This window comes from Alnus glutinosa, chromosome 6 (genome assembly GCF_958979055.1).
Source record: "Alnus glutinosa chromosome 6, dhAlnGlut1.1, whole genome shotgun sequence".
In the NCBI taxonomy this organism is placed as follows: Eukaryota; Viridiplantae; Streptophyta; class Magnoliopsida; order Fagales; family Betulaceae; genus Alnus; species Alnus glutinosa.
This window is the reverse complement of record NC_084891.1, coordinates 19,727,251-19,748,746: the sequence shown is the minus strand read 5'-3', so window position 1 is coordinate 19,748,746 and position 21,496 is coordinate 19,727,251. Positions and strand designations below refer to the sequence as shown.

The window sequence follows — 21,496 nt, the reverse complement described above, 5'->3', positions numbered from 1 at the left end:
ACAGCATGCTCCATATTACCTATAAATGATAAAACAAACACACTCAGCAAACAACAATACGTGTGACGTGCTATTAAGGCCAACACTTAGGATTAACGCCTAGAAAGTAAAGAAACATCATCAACAATAAAAAAAAAATCACACAGAAAAATCATTAATTGTTACTTGAACCACCGTAAACATACGAGCTAACATGAAAACGAGACGTGAAATATATGTCAAGTGCTAGGATAACCTGCAAAATACACAACGTGCCCAAATTAATGCTATATATTTGTACATGCTACACACGAACATGTATTCCAACAACAATCATAACAATATACATTATCAACGTCAATCACAACTATTAAAAATCATACAACCAATATTTGTTTTGTCATATATATGATCAAAGTATACATAAACATTATACGCAAAACACAATCAATGACTCGAAATAATATAGTTGTGCATCAGTCGTTTTCATCACCACAGATACGTGAACAACAACTAATAGTTGCGCAACAGCATTCTCTCTCTCTCTCTCTCTATATATATATATATATATATATATACACACATGCAGGGACGGAGCCAGATATTTTAATGGGAGGGGGCCGGGCCAAATAAATTTTTTTCTTAAGTATAGGTTAAAGTATATATATATATATAAAGGCAAATTTTAAGTAAATTAAACATAACCCAGTTTTGATATTTTATTATTCCCTTCAAATTGAAAATCAATAAGCAAAAGTGAAAATAGTTTTTTGGAAAAAATAAAAAGTAAAGAAAACCGTTGTCCAAAGATTCAGAAAATAAAAAATAAAAAATGTCTCAATTTCTGTATTGAAATTGAGAAATTTCAGTTGGTTGAATTGTGTGCTTTTCGGTTCTCGCAAGGCTTTACCTGAATGACATGGCTCTTGAAGCTAATATTATCTTACTCCTTTTGTTATAACAATCCACTCTAACTAACGCAATAACCCACTAACTGTTATTTAAAACACATTTTGCTAAACACAACACAATACAAATGAAACGCATATCTTCTAGACTTTTCTAATGTCATCTTGCTATTTTTATCCATTTTACGTTATTTTTGCCACACATCCTTAGGAAATCGAGTTTTGTTAGGCGTGTGACTCCTCAAATCCACATCTGTCTTCTTCCAATGCACTGCTTTACTAAACCCTTTTAATTTATTTTGAACAAAGCCTTTACAATTTTGTAAAGCTTATTCTATCGTTACCTTCTCAGACATGTCTGTTGCTACCGTGAAATATTAAAGGAAAAAGTTTTGATAATAAAGCTATCGTTCTAAATGAGATGAAATCAGTTGAAAAGATAATAAAAAGGAAAGGGCCAAGGGGCAAAAAAATTTCTTGTTAGGGGTCAATAGGCAAAAAAAACTTTAATTTTTTTTTTTTTTACCTTAATTATTTTTTTTTCATGAGAGTTGAGGGGGGGCCATGGCCCCCACCGGCCCCCCCCTCTCTCCGTCATTGCACACATGATAAAAGAAACACACTTAGCAAATAACAATACAATAGCATCATATTAGGTCCAACACTTAGGAGAAACGCGTGAAAAGATAAGAAGTATCATCAACATTAAAAGAAATAACTCCACACAAACAAGTCTTTAATTATTACCTGAATTGCCGCAAACAGACTATCTAACATTCAAGCGAGACGTGGAATATTCGTCAAGTGCTATGGTAACCTGCGAAATACACAACGTACCAAAATTAATGCTATATACATGATGCACATGAACATGAATTGGTTTTAATTATTTTAAAATGAGTACTATATTTTTAACCTAATGCACACTTTAATCATTATCATATGTATTAATGATTCACCAATTCGTTAGCGATTACCAATAAATGTAAAAATAAATAATAGGAAATTAGTCAAGTTTTATTGAATAACATACGCTAAGATTGGCTCTAAGTCCGTTCGGACGTGGTCAAATTCATCACTTGGATCTTGATTGCTATTTCTGGTTAATAGCAACGGCTCGCACTCGTAGGTGTCTAGTGAATCATGAGACCCTTCACTCTGACCAACGTCGTAGACGTTCCTGGGTTTAGTCCGCACAACACAAGCCCAACCTGGGTTTCTCTCATCTCCAACATAAAATACTTGGTCAACTTGTGAAGTTAGTACATATGGGTCATCAGTCACCAGGTCTCCCCTGTGAACAAGGCGATTGAAGCTGACAAGTTCCATACCGTACTCATCCACCTTATATCCTCTGTCTCTCGTGGTGTCCGCCCAATCACACTTGAACATGATGTACTTAGTCCTGTCGTAATACTCAACCTCAATTATATCTGTTAACTTCCCGTAGTACGTCAAGCCATCAACGGTAGGCACGCACACGCCGCTGTTCTGTGTTCTCTTCCCCACATCATGTGCAACAGTGTGAAACATTTTGCCGTTAACCACGTATCTGTTGAACCTACTTGCTATCTCCTTCGGGCCCCTACAATGCATAACCAGCTTCTCGCCCATCTCCTCCCTACGTTGAGAATCCAATTGATCGACCTGCGAGCACAATTAAGTAAAATGAAAAATAAAAAAAAATAAAAAAGTTAAATAGTTCAGTTAGTTTATGCGAACTAAAAGCTGAACATGTAATAGCTAAGCACTACAAACATTAAACTTACGTAGTCACGGTACCAATCACAAAACTGCTGATGATGTTGGGCTTCCAATTGATCGTCCGTAGTTCACCCCCTACCGCATGATCGCCTTAGCGTATCCATGTGCACCCTACAATTCAAAATTGTTGGGTCATTATCTATTATTCACAAGTCCACTTTATAAAATCTAACACATCCTAAATTTGTTTTAGCTTACGTCCTCAGTTGAAGAAACTCGTCAGAATTGAGAATAATATATCGGTGAATCTGGCTCAACTGAAGACGGTTAAGGCTGACTCTTGTTCCTGCCCCCTTTGGACCTCTGAATTCCGTTGGCGTCTGTTGTGGAAGGTCGGTGCGTTACCTAGATATCGCGAGCAGAACGTTACCAACTCAGCTGCTATGTAACCCTCTGCAATGCAACCCTCCGGAGCTGCCTTATTGCACACAGTAGACTTGAACCTCCCGAGGCTCCTTCATATGAATATTAGTCGCTCACGTCAATTAGTTATTATGTTATAAAACTCATACCAATCTAAATTAATAAATATACGTACATAAATTTTACCTTTCTGCCGGATACATCCACCTATATTGTACGGGGCCGCCGAGTCGGCACTCACGAACAAGGTGCACAACCAAATGAACCATGCTAGTAAAAAAACCAGGGGGGAATACTTGTTCCATCTTGCACAAAGTGGCACAGACGCTACCCTCTAACCGATCCATGTCCTCTTAGGTTAAGTTTGTTGAGCAGAGGTCCCTGAAAAATGCGGACAGCTCAACAAGAGGTCTAACCACATTATCTGGCAGTGAGCGACGCAATGCAATAGGGAGAAGCACTTGCATTATTACGTGGTTGTCATGGCTCTTCAGGCCCGATATCGTACGTTCCTTGAGGCGTACACATCGAGAAACATTTGATGCATATCCGTCAGGTACCTTTACATTTTTTATCACCTTCAGAAAATTTATTTTATCTTTGTTGGACATTGTGTGACAAGCTGCAGGCAAATAGGTTTGACCATCCTCACCTGTGAACGGATGCAATTGAGGCCTGAAATTCATTTCTTGCAAGTCTTTGCGGGCTGCGTAATCATCTTTTGTTTTTCCTTTGATGTCGAGAATTGTGCCAAGTATGTTGTCCGTCACATTTTTCTCTATGTGCATGACATCAAGGTTGTGCCGCAATAAATTATCTTTCCAGTACGGCAATCTAAAGAAAATACTTTTCTTTTTCCAAATGACATTCTCAGTTGCATCTTCTGCCGCTCGTCTCTTCTTCCGCTTCTTCTCTCTTTTCTTGCCCGCACTTTCATCCCCAAATACCATCCCATCCAACTGTCTCAGGATGTCATCACCACTTTGCACGTGGGGTGCACTTTCTTGTTCTTGGTTGCCGTCAAATGCCCTCTTGTTCCGTCTCCAAAGATGATCCATTGGCAAGTATCTTTTGTGTCCCATATAACAAAATTTTTTCCCATGTTTTAATCGTCTAGACCATGTTGAATGCATACAGACAGGGCATGCCTTCTCACCCCTGTTGGGCCACCCGGACAGATCTGCATACGCTGGGAAATCATTAATTGTCCACATCAACTGCGCCCGCATCTGAAAATTCTGTTTATTTGAGGCATCATATGTGCGCACCCCTACGTTCCATAATTTCTGTAGCTCCTCAATCAATGGCTGGAGATACACATCTATATCCATGCCAGGTGAACTTGGTCCTGGAATAATCAGCGATAGTATGAATGACGTTTGTTTCATGCACATCCAAGGAGGCAAATTGTATGGAAGAAGCATGATTGGCCAAGTACTGTGAGAGGTGCTCATGTTCCCGAACGGATTAAAGCCGTCCGAGGTCAGACCAAGCCTAACATTCCTACTGTCGGCTGAAAATTTTGGATGTAGGAGGTCAAACGACTTCCATGCTTCGCCATCGGCCGGATGCCTCAACACGCCGTCCTTTGTACGGTCTTCCTCATGCCATCTCATATGGGGTGCAGTGTGTTCCGACATAAAAAGTCTCTGTAGGCGTGAAATGAGTGGAAACCATTGCAACACTTTCACCGGACGTTTCTTTCTCGACGATGTGGGTTGACCATCCTCGTCCAAATAAATTTCATCCTTCCACCTAGATTCTCCACAAACGGTGCATGACTCTAGTTCCTGGTTAGCCTTCCAAAATAACATACAATCGTTACGGCACGCAGGGATCTTCTCATACCCGAGCCCTATGTCACTGAGATATTTTTTTGCCTCGTACGTATTAGCTGGCAAAGCGTCATCACATGCAGGCAGCAACTGATTGATGACCTGAAGGAATTCCGAGAAAATATTGTTGCTCAGTCTGCCCATGCACTTCAAGTTGTACAAGTGTACTGTAGCACTCAGTTTGCTATGTTTAGTACCCCCATGAAGTGGCTTCTCCGCCTTTTTTAGCAGGTCATAGTACTTCTGAGCGCCACTTTCAGCTGGTTCTTCTGTAACATTTTCCACACCCACCTGATCAACACACTGTGGCTCACGATCGGGCTCCCTGACCTCATGCATGCCAAATGCATCACGCAACATTGTTTGCATGTCGCCACCTTGTTCTACACTGTTGGCACTGGCAACATCTGTTGGATGAAGGTTCGAAGAAGAGGCTGCATCAGGATTATACACGGTTGTCTCACCGTGTAAGAACCAATTTCTGTAACTGACCATGATTCCTCTACCCGCCGTCAGGTGCTCAAGGACGATATCGGGCGAGTGGTGACGGTTATTCCGACAGACCTTACAAGGGCAACGGATTTTACCATCAGGTGTTTTGCAGTTACGAACTGCAAATGCCACAAATGCATTACACCCATTATTGTATTCCCTCGTACCTCGAGTCTTCGTAATCCAAGATCTGTCCATCTTTTTCGATACATCCAGTACACAACAGCAACACCAACACAATGAGATATATAAATCTATCTTCAATTTAATATAAACTAAGGCTTAATCAATTTAGAGTTTCCTTAATCAATTCATACTGATTAGTTTTTAGTTTACTATCAATTTCAAAAAAAAAAAATTGCTATAAATTGTAGGCATATATCTTGAAAAGCTTTAGTTTAAGGCTTTTAAGGTTTCCTTAATCAATTCATACTTATTAGCTTTGTTTTTTTTCTTCTTTTGTTTTCATTTTTTTTATTAATAAAATTTGACTAACTACAAACCAGGGTTACACCACACTTTAGCATTAGACCTAGATCACCAAGTAAACAACTATTCAACCAGGATATGTCAACAATACAACCAAAACTATCAACCAATGAAATTTGTATAACTCATCTACTATCAATTCAACCAAAAGCTATATATCAACAATATGAACAAGACCCAATAACCAAGTTTCTAGAAATTCATAAGAATACAATAATTGCCTAACATTCATAACATATATACTGTAAGAGTTGAAGACCAAAAGTTAAGGGTAGAAGACAATTCTGTTTCTTTCAAGACCTAATCATTGACTCAGTTTTAGCATGTTTAGCTTTTGATATCCAATGAAAACCTAAGTAAACTATTCATACACCGCACGTGCACTATCGGGGTGTGTGGGATCTAACAATTGTGCAAATATTTTATGACAATTGGGCCGATAGATATGATTATTATTACTTTATGCTTTGAAATACAAAAAAAAAAATAGACCCATGTACAAACACTAAATTAAAGAATAAAGGAAAAAAGGCAACTACATTATTGAAATTGTCCATTATTAAGAGAATTTGTCAAATTTACAGTAAAATGGCCCCCTCCACCATCAAAATTCTACTTACGTGCGAGTAGGAGGCCCTCTAGCTTAGCACATTTCTCTTTATTGCTGCTAAAGGCCCTTAACATGTCCAATGAAATATTACTTTTGTTCTCGAGTAATATTTTATAAAAATGTATCCCTTAAGAACAGGATTATGCGAGCGTGTGCTTCTACATCTTTAAAAAATAGGAAAGGAAAAATTGCTTCTACCTCTTTATAATTTAAATTCCTACCCATTACTTTTCTCATTACTTTAATTAATGCATAATTTGATTGTGCTTCACTTTTTGACACATGCATTCACCTCACAAGCCATCAAATCAGTGTGTGCGCATGCTGATTTATTTGTGTATATTTTGTCTATTCTTCTTTGTTTTTCTATTAGTGTAAGCTTTTTAGACCATCAATAATTTAACATGGACTTAGAAATGAGAACAAAAATATCTTGAAACTGAAACAAAAACAGTCTTTGCCGATAGAAAAACTAACTTAAAAAAACTCCAAGTATAATTTTTTCTTTTCAAAAAAAAAAAAAAGAACTCCAATTATAATTTGATTTTTTATTTGATTTTATTTTTTATTAATAATTCAAATATATCTAACAGTTTCAATTGATCAAAAAAATTATAAAACTGTTAGATATAATTATATATTCGTCAATACTTTATGAATGCCCTTAAGTATAATTGAAATTTTGTGGTTTTCATTGCCATAAAATTCTAATGTAGCCCTTAAGTGCTGTGTTTTTCATCACACCCTTGACTAATATCCCCAAACAAACAGAAACTAACAAGATATTCAAAAAAAAAATATCAAAACTCTAGAAAGATTTCTTAATAATCATTTACAATAATCACAAAGAAAATTTCACTAAACATAATAGGAAGTAGAAGAACACAAACTTACCTGCATAATGGTTCGGTCGGAGGGAGAGACACAGAGATGGAGGATTCTTGTAAATTGAGAGACGACAGTGAGTGATAGGGAGAGGGAGACAGTGAGCAAAAATTAAATTTAGGAACATGATTTGCTTCGCGGGATTTTATCCCGCGGGGCGTGATTGTCAAAAACATATTGTAACGTGCAAATCATTGCACGTTACTATAATATGAAATAGTCACGTGCAAATGAGTTTTACGTAAGTAATATAAACATTTGTAACGTGTAAATTGCAGTGTCTATTGTTCATAACTGACGCAACAATTTTACACGTTACTACTTCATAATGTAGTAACGTGCAATTACACGTTACTGTTATAAAACTATAGTGACGTAAAACTATTTTGTTCGTCACTAATTTCATAAAATAGTAACGTGACGCTATTTGCACGTTACTAATTTGTACAGAATTAGTCCACAATTTTGATTAAAATGTGTTATTCCTACGTCACATTGTCCTATGTATCTCGGTGTAGGATTAATGTAGAAAAATCATTCTTGTTTTTTATATACATGTACATGTATGTATATATATGTACATGTATGTATATATATATATATATATATATATATATATATATATATATATATATATATATATATATATATATATATATACTTAAGTACAATGTGCAATGTTATTAATGTATAATCCAATTATTTATACGTACGTTGTGTACCGATCCTATGCACTTAGAGATTATACTTAAGGTTAAATACCTCATTGGTACCTGACTTTTCAGCTTTTTTAAATTTAGTACTTGAGTATTCATTTGTTTCATAGGGGTACCTGAGTTTTGAGTAAGAATCAGGTTGATACCTCTGTTACATTTTCCGTCCAAAAATTAACGGTCTGCCACGGGACAACCCCATAAAAAAATAAAATAAAACGTAACTAGTAAAAATCTTTACAAAATTTTAAAAAAAAAATGAAAAAAAAGAAAGAAAACAAGAGGAGTGGCTGAGCCACCCTCTTGGTCTGGGGTGGCCAAACACCCCATGTTTTCTTCCTTTTTTTAAATTTTTTATTTTTTCAATTTAAATTAATTTTTAAAGATTAATTATATAGTACCACGTGTTAACCTTAGCGGTTGTATACCGAGGTACCAACCTAGTTAATTTTTGGACGAAAAATATAACAGAGGTACCAACCTAGTTTTTAAAAGCTGAAAACTTAGGTACAAATATGGTATTTAACCCTTATACTTACCTAATTATACGTACGTTGTATACCGATCCTATGCCATTAGAGAATATACGTACATATGTACGTTGTATACCGATCCTATGCACTTAGAGATTATACTTAATTACCTAATTATACGTACGTTGTATACCGATCCTATGCCATTAGAGAATATACGTACACATGTACGTTGTATACCGATCCTATGCACTTAGAGATTATACTTAATTACCCAATTATACGTACGTTGTATACCGGTCCAATGCACTTGGACATTATGCTTAATTACCCAATTATACGTACGTTATATACCGATCCAATGCACTTGGACATTATACGTACGTTGTATACCGATCCTATGCCCTTAGAGATTATACGTACGTTGTATACTGATCCTATGCCATTAGAGAATATACGTACGTATGTACGTTGTATACCGATCCTATGTCCTTAGAGATTATACCTACGTTATATATCGATGCAATGCACTTGAATTTTTTTGGTAGTTTGAGAGGGGACATTGACACAATTGGTTGTTTAAGGAGTAAATTAGTAGTTAATTGGTAATTGGTTGTTTTTTAGCACAGGTGGTACCTGTGCTATGGGAAAATATGGAAATGGTATCTCCATTCATTATTAAGGATGTTTTTTTTTTTTTTTTTTTTTAAATTTTTTTTTATTATTTTAAGCCTTTATTTTAAATACAAAAATAAAAAAATGAAAGTGGCTCAGCCACTCCTACAATTTTCTTTTCTTTTTTTTTTTTTCTTTTTTTTTTTTTTTAAAAAAAATTTGTTTTTTAATCGAAAAGATTTAAAAAACAGAAGAAAAAATAGTGTGGCCACATATCGCATTTTGAACGGTGCCACGTGGCGCTGGTGTGGATTTCCGTTAGTTTTGAATGAAAAAATGGACTGAGGTGTCATTTGCATCTTTTCCCATGGCAAAGGTACCACCTATGATATTCAAATAAAACTGAGGGGCACAAAATAAAGTTTGCAATTCACATGGGCCAAGTTTCTATTTAACCATTCTTTTTAAATTGTTTGGAATTTTATTTGAATTTTGTAAATGTTCGTTATTATAGTAACGTGATTTTACATACCACGTTACTATGTTAGTAACGTGTAATTACAAACCACGTTACTATGTTAGTAACGTGAAAATTTTCACGTTACTATAGATGTTCAGAAACTGAATTTAATGCTTCGCGCGCTTTGTAAGCGATTCTATCAGTGTGCATTTATACATATTACTGACGTGTAGATAATTGCACGTTGCTATAATAATAATATAGTAACGTGTAAATATTTTACACATTACTAAATTATAGTAACGCTCAAAATATACGTTACTATTATATCATAAATAGTAACGTGTTTTTTTGTACATTAGTAATACAATTTAATTAGTAACCTGGAAACATATGCACGTTACTATAATATCATAAACGTGCATTAATTCACACGTTACTAAATATCTTCTTCTTCCCGACTTCCCGACTCTCTGGTTTCCATTTTCCATTTTCAACTTTCATCTCTCTGGCGAACATCTCTCCCGCTCTCTCCTGTGAAGTCTTTGCGTTTCTGTGAAATCACCAAGGTAATCTACAAACTCGATCATTTTAATTTCATATTTCTTATTTGCTTTTTGTTTCTCGGTCGAATGCCCTGTTTTGCCCTGTTTTTAGATTTTAGATTTTTGCTTTTATAACAATCTCAAACAGATTCTTAAACAACACAAAGTATTTAATCTATACGTTGTCACAGATAAGCAATAATCCGTGTTGGTTCCCGTCGTTATTTTTTTTTTGGTAAGCTATTCTTTATGCCATTTGTGAATGAACTTTACATTTTTGGTTTGTTCTTGTTTTCTTATTTTTACTTCTCATTGTCATTTTTGGATTGCTTACAAAATGTTTTTATTTTAATGTCACATCAAAATCTTTCTTAGAAATACATGCAGAAATATGCTTATCAAAAGGCTATGATATGATAGTCCTCCATGGTTTAATAGAAACGCAAAATTGAAGGCAACTTAAAGAAAATTGGTTATGTTTGTGTTCTAAGGGTACTGAGATCAGTGCAGTTATAATTGGTTATGTTTGTGAGGATATGATCTCATGAGATAAGGATGTTGTTATAATGCAAATGAAATGTATAAAAATGTTATGTTTTAAACTCAATTGTTTTGATGCCTCAAGGTGAATTTATAATGAATCATGCCATGTTTTATAAAATGGTCACTTAGCATTTCCAATCAAATAAAAATATTTTGTGAAAACCTTCTAAAATGACATGGTACCATGAGAAGTCATTTTGAGTCTATCACAAAACATTAAATTGAAACGTGTGTTGCTTCAAGTTCAAAATACCCAATTATCATATGACTATATGAGGATGCTACTCTTTTGAAAGTAAATAGTTTTTGGAAAAAAGTACACTTTGTCTCCTTTTTAGGAAGTAGCACTCTTTTTTGTCTTGGCCTTAATGTTCAAAAAGTAACGACCAACTCTTCAAAGTAACTAGCCGTGGCAAATTAGACCTTCTATCGTCTTTTTTCAATACTTTATTATCAAAATATTATGATCAAATAAGAATTCAGATAAAAATATAACAACACACATCAGAAAAAGAGAGGGAGAAAGAATGCAATACAATCTATGAATCTATAATTTTGAAATAATGGTTAATTGGGTGTACACATGCATTTGACAGCATGGAACCACATGCGATTTGGGCCTTATAGTGATATGATATGTTTATAACGTTCATACAATTTTTGTATAATATTTTTTTAAACTAATTATTAGATTTGTTTTCCTAGATGTAGGTCCTACATATCATGCTAGTTAATTTTTATTTTTATTTTTTTAAAAATAAATTTGTTAAAATTAAATAAAAATTAGCAGAGGGGTCTAGGAGATACCCAGGTTCATAAGAATTTTTTCGCAAATTCCCAGGTGCAAATGAGTTCTAGGAGATACCCAGGTTTCAAACCCACTATGCAGAGGTCCCCGCCCCTGCAGATTCCGCGATCAGATGATGGGGCGTCATCCAGTGCACCGGTGTTGGGATCTGCCGACACCGGAGAGCTACATGCACCGTACAGACCGTCACTCACCGGTGAGACGGGGTACCAAACCCCGCCTTCCCATCACGACATGACCGAGCCGGGCTCGATGCACATGCCAGGCATGCACGATTTTATGATGGACACCTTTACTACTCCTTCCCCGAGCCAGGTGGCATCTCTGTTTGATGATGAGGCTGGGACGTCACATGGTGTGGAGGGCCACCAAGGTCCGGATGGGGATGCTGGGGTGGCACATGATTCGACAGGCCCCCAGGGGCAGGATGGTTCAGCCGGCCCCCATGGTCGGGATGTCGAGGATCCTAATACGCATAGGCTGCAGCCAGACCAGCTTTTATTAATCGGTAAGTGTATATATATAGCCAATTATTTCTTGTAATTAAATAACTAACAAATAATATGCACATGTGTCAGGTACAAATGCCGAGGGGGTAACTGAGTACGAGGTGATAGATAGACCATCCCCTTATTGGGAGATCCCAGCAGGAAAGAAGATAGTGCTGCAATTCAATCAGTCATTCCAGCCCATAGGATTCAGCGCCAACAAGTTCAGACGAACTTGTGGCAGTTTGGTTAGAGTCGGGCAATTCGTTAATATGCGGGACTACTGGGGGTCTGTCGTAGCCGAGAGGAGGCAACGCTTATGGGAGGCATTGATGGTATGTTATAGCTGTTACACATAATATATATATATATATATATATATATATATATATATATATATATATATATATATATATATGCTTGGTGTGAGATCCTTTTTTCCCTAATATGGATACAATAGTAGGATTAAATATTTTCTAGCTGTAATGCATGAAATTTAATTTAATGTTATCAAATTTAATTTTTTGTTTTTCAGATGTTTTTTTTGTTATTTAATTTAATGTCATCAAATTTATAATTGTGCAGACGGAGTACTTCATCCCGCCTACTGTTAATCAGGCGGAGGTAAAAAGAGAAGTGCTCAAGGACGTGAGCCAGAAGGTACGGACCTGGAGATGCGACTTCAAGAAACTACTTAACATTCAACGAGGCGATAGGCCCGAGGTCGTACGAGAAAGAGTAGGGGAGAAGGCTCTCGAGGGCTACGATGCCGAGGACGTAATGGAGTTGATAGCGAGATGGTGTGAGGAGGCGGATCAGGTAGTCGAGTTATATTAATATTTGGTGTACTTTCCATAATTTCGTGCGTTTGTGCGTATATAACCACATGACTAACATATTGATAACGTTGATTGTGTAGGAGTACGCAGCCTACATGAAGGGCTTGCGAGCACGGAACAACACTCCACACACTAGCGGCACCAAAAGCTTTGCTAGGGTGTCACATGAGGACGTATGTATACCAAGTTAACATATACATATATAATTATATGTTTTAATATTTTTTTTTTAATGCACATATATTTTTTCTTGACAGGCACTCGCGTCTGGCACTCTTTCGACCCGGGCACGGTTATATAATAAAACACATAAAAAGAAGGATGGAAGCTTCCCCAACAACATAACGCGCGAGAGATGTGTATGCTAATCATATTTATCTTGTTCTCGATTTATTGCTTAATTAATTATCTCTTTACAATTGACATGGTGTTTGGCGTCATTAATTTATCTTGTTTTCGATTTATTGCTTAATTATCTCTTTACAATTGACATGGTGTTTGCCATCATTAATTTAATACAACATACAAGAATTAATGGAGAGGCTAGCACCCATTGATCCCGCTGCAGCGTCGAGCGTGACTGAGGGGACCACACTATGGCATCCTGATGATGCTTATTCCCAAGCAATTGGGAATAAGCCCGAGTACTCGGGTAGGGTTAGAGGAGTTGGCAAGAATGTGAGGCCTACCTCGGGGACCACAGCCAAATACTATACCCCGACACAGGCACGGTCACAGATTTCCAATCCCTTTGCTCAGTCATCGCAGGAAGAAATAAACCGAGCAGTCAACCTCGCTGTATCACTAGAGGCACGCGTTTCTGAGCTCCAGTCTATGATGTCAATGCGCAAGGAGGCGTGGGCAAAAGAGAAGGCTGAGTGGGAGTCTCGTTGGAGTAGCTTGACATCAATAATGACCACGTCCACATCTGCGCACGCAGCTGAACAACATGTCATCACACCTGTCACAGGTGATGCACCTAGCCAGCTTGTGGATTCGTCTGTGGGTAGCGCTCCCGGTATTATACATCATCAACGTTTGTTTACATTCTCCACTTTGTTTAATGCACTTTTTATTGACATGATTTTATCATGTTGTTTTCTAACTTTGTTTGTTTTTATCATTCGTAGGTGTTGCAGTTCAGGTTGATACAGTTGGTCATGAGGATGGAGCTACTAATTCTGATCATGAGGATGGAGGTGCTCATCCTGATTAGTTCTATTCGTAATTTTCCATAGTTTTATTCATAATTTCACTTTATTAGAAAGTAACTAGTACTAACTCGAGGTTGTTTGTTTTTTGTTATTGTAGCTTGTGTTTTGATTTCCCGTTAGTTTGATTGCTTTTTGTTAACGTTGATTGTGTTTTGATTTACGTACGTTGTATTTGATGGCCTTTTGTTATTATAAATAGGATTTGAAGTTCGACTTTGTGAGATTAAATTATGAAAAAATGAACATAATATAATTTGTTTTTTTTTTTAAAAAAAAAAAACATATGATTTGTTCTTGAATTATATTAGGTAAAATATTATTTTTTATTTGAAAAAGCAAACACCGTAGCAAGTAAAAACCGTTTTCTACTTGCATCCAAACTAACGATAAGGGTTTATAAATTATGAATTTTGGTACGTGAAAACAATAGTGGCATGGTAAATAACCACATTACTAAATCAATTTTCACGTTACTAAATAGTAACGTATAATATATTGTAACATGGGATAACTACGTGTTACTATATAGTATCATTCAAATATTGCAAGTTATTATTGTATTTAGATACGTGTAAATTGATATAACGTTAATAAGTTCAATAGCGTGTTAATTTATGCACGTTTGTAAAATCTGGTTTTTTGGAACATTGCTAAGGGGCATAGTCTACCTAACATAAAGCATCATGTCATATTCTACATTGAGAAAGGTTAATAAGGTTGTCTTGGCTGCTTTTTGCACGTGTTCCCTCTGCTGATGAAGCTTCATTGCCTCTTCTGATTCCCGAGATAGAGCCGGCAAACTATTTTGGGAGCCCAACATATCCCAATAAATCCCTCCCATGTACACGAGCCTCTAGGGTTAGTCTCAACCTCACAACTGGACAACTGATTCTCAACTCATACAAGCAAGTCCTTCAAACTGTATAGTAACGTGCAAATTGGCAGCTTCTCGCACGTGTTCCCTCTGCTGATGAAGCTTCATTGCCTCTTCTGATTCCCGAGATAGAGCCGGCAAACTATTTTGGGAGTCCAACATATCCCAATAAATCCCTCCCATGTACACGAGCTCTAGGGTTAGTCTCGACCTCACAACTAGACAACTGATTCTCAACTCGTACAAGCAAGTCCTTCAAACTGTATAGTATGTAATGTGCAAATTGGCTGCTTCTCGCACGTGTTCCCTCTGCTGATGAAGCTTCATTGCCTATTCTATGTACTTGGACATTATAGTTACACATTATACCTTCTATACCAATCCTATGCACTTGGTCATTGTACTTAGACATTATACGTTGTATACCGATTGATCTTACGCACTTGGACATTATACTTACCAATTATATATTATATACCGATCTTATGCACTTTAACAATTAGAATGCGTTGTACTTACAAGTTACTATATATCAACGGGTAAAGAAAGCATGTTCCAAATATGGTAACGTACAAATTTGCACTTTACAATTATGGTAACCTGCAAATTTGCACGTTACAATTATAGTAACGTGCAAGTTTCCACGTTACAATTATGGTAACCTGCAAATTTGCACGTCACAATTATAGTAACGTGCAAATTTGCACGTTACAATTATAGTAACGTGCAAGTTTACACGTTACAATTATGGTAACCTGCAAATTTGCACGTCACAATTATAGTAACGTGCAAATTTGCACGTTACAATTATAGTTACGACCAAATGTGGCGCACGTTACTACATATAACGTGCAAATTTTCCCACATTATATAGCAACGTGGAAAAACTAGGCGTTACAATAATTGGAACGTGTAAGATTCTCACATTACTAATCTTCTAACGTGCATACTACACCACGTTAGTATAATTTGGAATTTATATAAACTGTTAAAAAAAATAAATCCGAAATACATTTTGGTAACAAGCAAATGTTTACACGTTACTAAATAGTAACGAATATTGTTTATCACGTTACTATATTGTAACGTGGATGAATTATGCGTTACTATACAGTATCGTGCTAATTTTTGCACGCCACTAAAATATATTGTAACGTGTATATGTTATTTGACGTTAGTAAGTTTAGTAACGTGATAGTTTTTGCACGTTAGTAATGTCCGGTTTTTTTGTAGTGAGGAGTTCTCCCGCGCGCCACCTGGCCAAACAATGTCGCCGTTTTTTTTTACTAATATTTTCAAATTTATATTAATATAATATTTCATATAAATATATATATAGGAAGCTACCCATTTCTTACGATCTCTCTCTCTGTCGAGCTCAGCCCGTTCCAGTGCCTCGCGGCCTTGTCTCCGCCGTGGTGACTGTCCACCACCGATCACCTCTCTCTCTCACCGGCTGTTTCTCTCTCTCTCTCTCTCTCTCTCTCTCTCTCTACTGGGACTACTCTCCGGCAGCTGGGCACGCCCGTGCGTCGATTTGCTCCGGTAATGGTCATTTTGCTCTAGCTCTCTGTCTACCGGTTTCTACATATATACATGTAGATATTTTTCTCACTTTTTTTCCTTCTTTTTCCTACATATATGCAGGTATATATATAAGCAACCCTAAATCCATAAACCCTGAAATTTATTGTGAGTATTTTGTGTCTCATTGTTTGTATTTATTTTTTTCTTCTACATGTATATCCGGCTGTGTGCATTTGTTCATTTCCTTTTTGTGATATTGTTGAGGATTGTATTTTTGTTTGGAGTACTGGCCGGCAAAATATATACGAAGTTTGTAATAATTTTTTTATTATTCCTATTTTTTTATGCCAATGTTACTTACTTATTGTAATTTGTATACATATAATTTGGGGTTTTTTTTTTTGGTTTTTAAGGACCAGGTATTTCGTTTTTGCTATATTAATTTGGTGGAATTTTTTTTTTTTTTTTTTTTTTTTTTTTTTTTTTTTTTTTTTTTTTTTTTTTTTTTTTTTAACAATGTTGCATGTATTGGTTATTACACATTTGATGAAATTTTTGTGTACAACTTTGTATTTTTGTGTCATTTAGGGTTTTATTTATTTATTTTTTTTGGAAGCCACGTACTTTTTCACTATGTTGTTGTGTTTTTATTGTTTTTATTGTTTATAATTTTGTTGTTATAATGGTTGATTTGAGAGGTTTTATATACATATTTTAATGTGTTATTATGAATTCAGGAGTTTTTTTGTTAATGGAAAAAATCAAACAATATCCGCTATTAGTTTCCCGTCATAAACCAATGATGACAGTTTTGAAAATGATAAATTAAAAAAAAAAAAAAATTGTTTGAATAAGAATTAAAGAAAAAAAAAATTAAAATTGACCATCTACTTTTTAAGAAATAGATAAACTCTAACCCTAAACTTTAAATATTTAAAGTTTAGGGTTAGAGTTTAATCCTAAAATCATAACCGTAAAACCAACACAAACCCTTAAAACAAAAACACCAATACAAACCCTTAAAAAAATTCAAAAACTCTAAACCGTAAATCCACAACCCTAACCCTAAACCCTTCAAAACAAATAAAAACCCTAACCCTACACCCTTAAAAAAAAAAACTAAAACCCTAACCCTAAACCCTAAACCCTTAAAAAAAAAAAAAAAAAAGAACTAAAACCCTAGCTCTAAACCCTTCAAACAAAAACCCAGAACTAAAACCCTCAACCCTTAAAAAAAAAAAGATCTAAAACCCGAACCCTAAACCCTAAACCCTTAAAAAAAAAAAAGAACTAAAACCCAAACCCTAAACCCTAAACCATAGGAAAAAAAACAAAAACAAAAATCTGAACCCTAAACCCTTAAAAAAAAAAAAGAATACTAAAACCCTAACCCTAAACCCTAAATCCTTAAAGAAAAAAAACTAAAACCCTAACCCTAAACCTTAAACCCTAAACCCTCAACCCTTAAAAAAAAAAAAAACTAAACCCGAACCCTAAACCCTAAACCCTTAAAAAAAAAGAACTAAAACCCGAACCCTAAACCCTAAACCATAGGAAAAAAACAAAAAAACAAAAATCCGAACCCTAAACCCTAAACCCTTAAAAAAAAAAAAAAGAATACTAAAACCCTAACCCTAAACCCTAAATCCTTAAAGAAAAAAAACTAAAACCCTAACCCTAAACCCTAAACCCTTAAAAAAAAAAGAACTAAAACCCGAACCCTAAACCCTAAACCCTTAAAAAAAAAAAAGAACTAAAACCCAAACCCTAAACCCTAAACCATAGGAAAAAAAAAAAAAAAAAAAAACAAAAAAAACAAAAATCTAAACCATAAACCCTAAACCCTTAAAAAAAAAGAATACTAAAACCCTAACCCTAAACCCTAAATCCTTAAAGAAAAAAAACTAAAACCCTAACCCTAAACCTTAAACCCTAAACCCTCAACCCTTAAAAAAAAAAAAAACTAAACCCAAACCCTAAATCCTAAACCCTTAAAAAAAAAGAACTAAAACCCGAACCCTAAACCCTAAACCATAGGAAAAAAAAAACAAAAATCCGAACCCTAAACCCTAAACCTTTAAAAAAAAAAAAAAAAAGAATACTAAAACCCTAACCCTAAACCCTAAATCCTTAAAGAAAAAAAAAACTAATACCCTAACCCTAAACCCTAAACCCATAAAAAAAAAAAGAACTAAAACCCTAGCCCTAAACCCTAAACCCTAAACCCTTAAAAAAAAAAAAAAACCCAGAACTAAAACCCTAACCCTAAACCCTCAACCCTTAAAAAAAATAAAAAAACTAAAACCCGAACCCTAAACCCTAAATCCTTTAAAAAAAAAAGAACTAAAATCCGAACCCTAAACCCTAAATCATAGGAAAAAAAAAAAAAAAAAAAAATCCGAACCCTAAACCCTAAACCCTTAAAAAAAAAAAAAAAAGAATACTAAAACCCTAACCCTAAACCCTAAATCCTAAACCATAGGAAAAAAAAAAAAAAAACAAAAATCCGAACCCTAAACCCTAAACCCTTTTAAAAAAAAATACTAAACCCTAACCCTAAACCCTAAATCATAGGGAAAAAAAAACTAAAATCGGAACCCTAAACCCTAAACCCTTTAAAAAAAAGAAAACCTAAAACCCGAACCCTAAACCCTAAACCCTAAACCCTTTAAAAAAAAAAAAAAAATACTAAAACCCTAAACCCTTTTTTTTTTAAAAAAAAAAAAAAACCAAAAACTCGAATCCTAAACCCTAAACCCTAAACCCTTAAAAAAAAAAAAAAAACTAAAACCCTAACCCTAAACCCTAAAAAAAAAAACCAAAAAACCCTAAACCCTTTAAAACTAACAAAAACCCTAACCATAAACCTGAAACCCTTAAAAAGAAATAAAACCTAAACCTTAAACACTAAACCCTAAAACCATAACCGTCAAATTATAACACATGATCTTCCTTTTTTACAAGTTTATACCGTAAGAAATATGATTTGTCTAGGTCTCTTACTCCTACACAGAGAAATATAAACAAGTCTTGGATGTCAGCACGTAGGGGTACGATAGAGTATAACGACGGGTGTAGGGCGTTTTTTGCATTTGCCGTTAGTAAATGTACGGTTGTCGATGGCAAAATTTACTGTCCATGCAAGTATTGTCGAAATAACCAGCGTCACACTCCAGATTACATTCTTGCCCACCTGACAGGAGGTAGGGGGATGAGTTCGGGATACAATTTGTGGTATATGCACGGTGAGACCACGAGCGGGTCTACTGTTCCTGGTCAGCGTTCGAGTCATCCTAGTGGCACAGATCCGGCTACCGGTAGCACTGAACATGGTGAATTTACTGAACAAGGGGGGGTGACATGCACGCCATGTTGCGTGACACGATGTTCCTGAATCCTTCAGTACGGATCCGCAACAAGTTGACGAACGAACCTCTTGCAGGGATGCATTGAAGTACCAAGAGTTGTTAAAGACTACCGAGAAGCCAGTTCACTTTGGTACCAAGCATAGTAAATTGAGTGCTACTGTATACATGTACAATTTAAAGTGCGTGGGAGGTATTAGTAACAAAATTTTTTCAGACATTCTCGAGTTTATCAACCAGCTGTTGCCTCCTTGCGATGAGACAATGCCAATTAATACGTATGAGGCGAAGAAGTTCCTAAGTTCCATGGGTCTAGGGTATGAAAAGATTCCTGCGTGTCGTAATGACTATATGTTATTCTGGAAAGACAATAAAGACTTAGATTCATGTGCCGTTTGTGGAGAATCTAAGTGGAGGGCTGATACACATGTAGATGAGGATGGTGAGGTCATAACATCGAGGAAAAAACGTCCGGTTAAGACGTTGAGTTGGTTTCCACTCATCCCACGGTTACAGAGGTTATTCATGTCTGAGCATATTGCGCCATATATGAGATGGCATGCAGAAGGCCGCATTAGGGATGGCGTTTTGAGGCACCCGGCCGACGGTGAGGCATGGAGATCGTTTGACATTTTACATCCAGATTTCATGGTAGACAGCAGGAACGTTCGGCTTGGTGTGACAGCAGATGGATTTAATCCTTTTGGGAACATGAGCACATCCCACAGCACATGGCCCGTAATGCTTGTGCCGTACAATCTGCCTCCTTGGATGTGCATGAAACAGACGTCGTTCATCATGATACTGGTTATCCCTGGACCGAGCTCACCTGGTATGGATATTGATGTCTACCTTCAGCCACTGATTAATGAGTTGCTGGAATTGTGGAATGTTGGGGTACAGACATTTGATGCTTCGAAGATGAAAAATTTTAATATGCGAGCTCAGTTGATGTGGATAATAAATGACTTGCTAGCGTATGTAGATTTATCAGGTTGGCCTAACAAGGGTGTGAAGGCATGTCCTTGCTGTATGCATTCGACACGTTCTAAATATTTAAAGAACGGATGTAAATTTTGCTATATGAGGCACAAGCGATACTTGCCAACTGAACATCTGTGGCGGCTGAACAGAAGAACATTTGACGGTACTGAAGAATTTGACAGCGTGCCAAACGTGCCAAGCGGAGACGAGATCCTCGAACAGTTAGACTGAGTTGCGTTTGGGGATGAGAACGCGGGTAAGAAGAGGAAACAGAAACAGAAGAAACGGAAGACAGGTGCAGGAAGTTCTGATGATGTGTTGTGGAAGAAGAAAAATATTTTTTTTAGATTGCCGTATTGGAAAGACAATTTACTTCGGCACAATCTTGATGTCATGCACATAGAAAAAAATGTCATGGATAATATACTTGGCACTATTTTGGATATCAAAGGGAAAACAAAGGACAACATGGGAGCTCGGTTGGACTTGCAGGAAATGGGGTTGAAACCTAAGTTGCATCCGTTCACAGCCGCAAATGGTAAGACATATATGCCTGCTGCCTGTCACACCATGTCTAGGGAGGACAAAGAAATTTTTTTGAAGGTTCTTTGAAATGTGAGGGTCTCGGACGGATACGCCTCGAACATTTCATGGTGCGTTCGGCTCAAGGACCGTACAATTTCGGGGTTGAAGAGCCATGATAGCCACATACTGATGCAACAG

At 36.2% G+C, this 21,496-nt stretch overlaps 1 protein-coding gene across 1 annotated transcript; it reads right to left on the bottom strand.

The window, feature by feature from the left end:
- Nucleotides 1–3,367: 3,367 nt before the first annotated feature.
- On the bottom strand, nt 3,368–5,539 carry LOC133871592 (uncharacterized). The gene is made up of 2 exons (XM_062309019.1): nt 3,862–5,539; nt 3,368–3,666 (listed from the first exon to the last, which is right to left on the bottom strand). The coding sequence occupies exons 1-2, from the start codon at nt 5,537–5,539 to the stop codon at nt 3,368–3,370; spliced, it is 1,977 nt and encodes a 658-aa protein (XP_062165003.1).
- Nucleotides 5,540–21,496: the final 15,957 nt, after the last annotated feature.

What these genes read in the sequence shown, in the direction of transcription:
- LOC133871592 (XM_062309019.1), bottom strand. Translation starts at nt 5,539, where the DNA reads ATGGACAGATCTTGGATTACGAAGACTCGAGGTACGAGGGAATACAAT. An exon ending in TGTCATTTGGAAAAAGAAAA is followed by an intron (nt 3,667 to 3,861) that starts GTATTTTCTTTA and finishes ATCCGTTCACAG; the next exon opens with GTGAGGATGGTCAAACCTAT.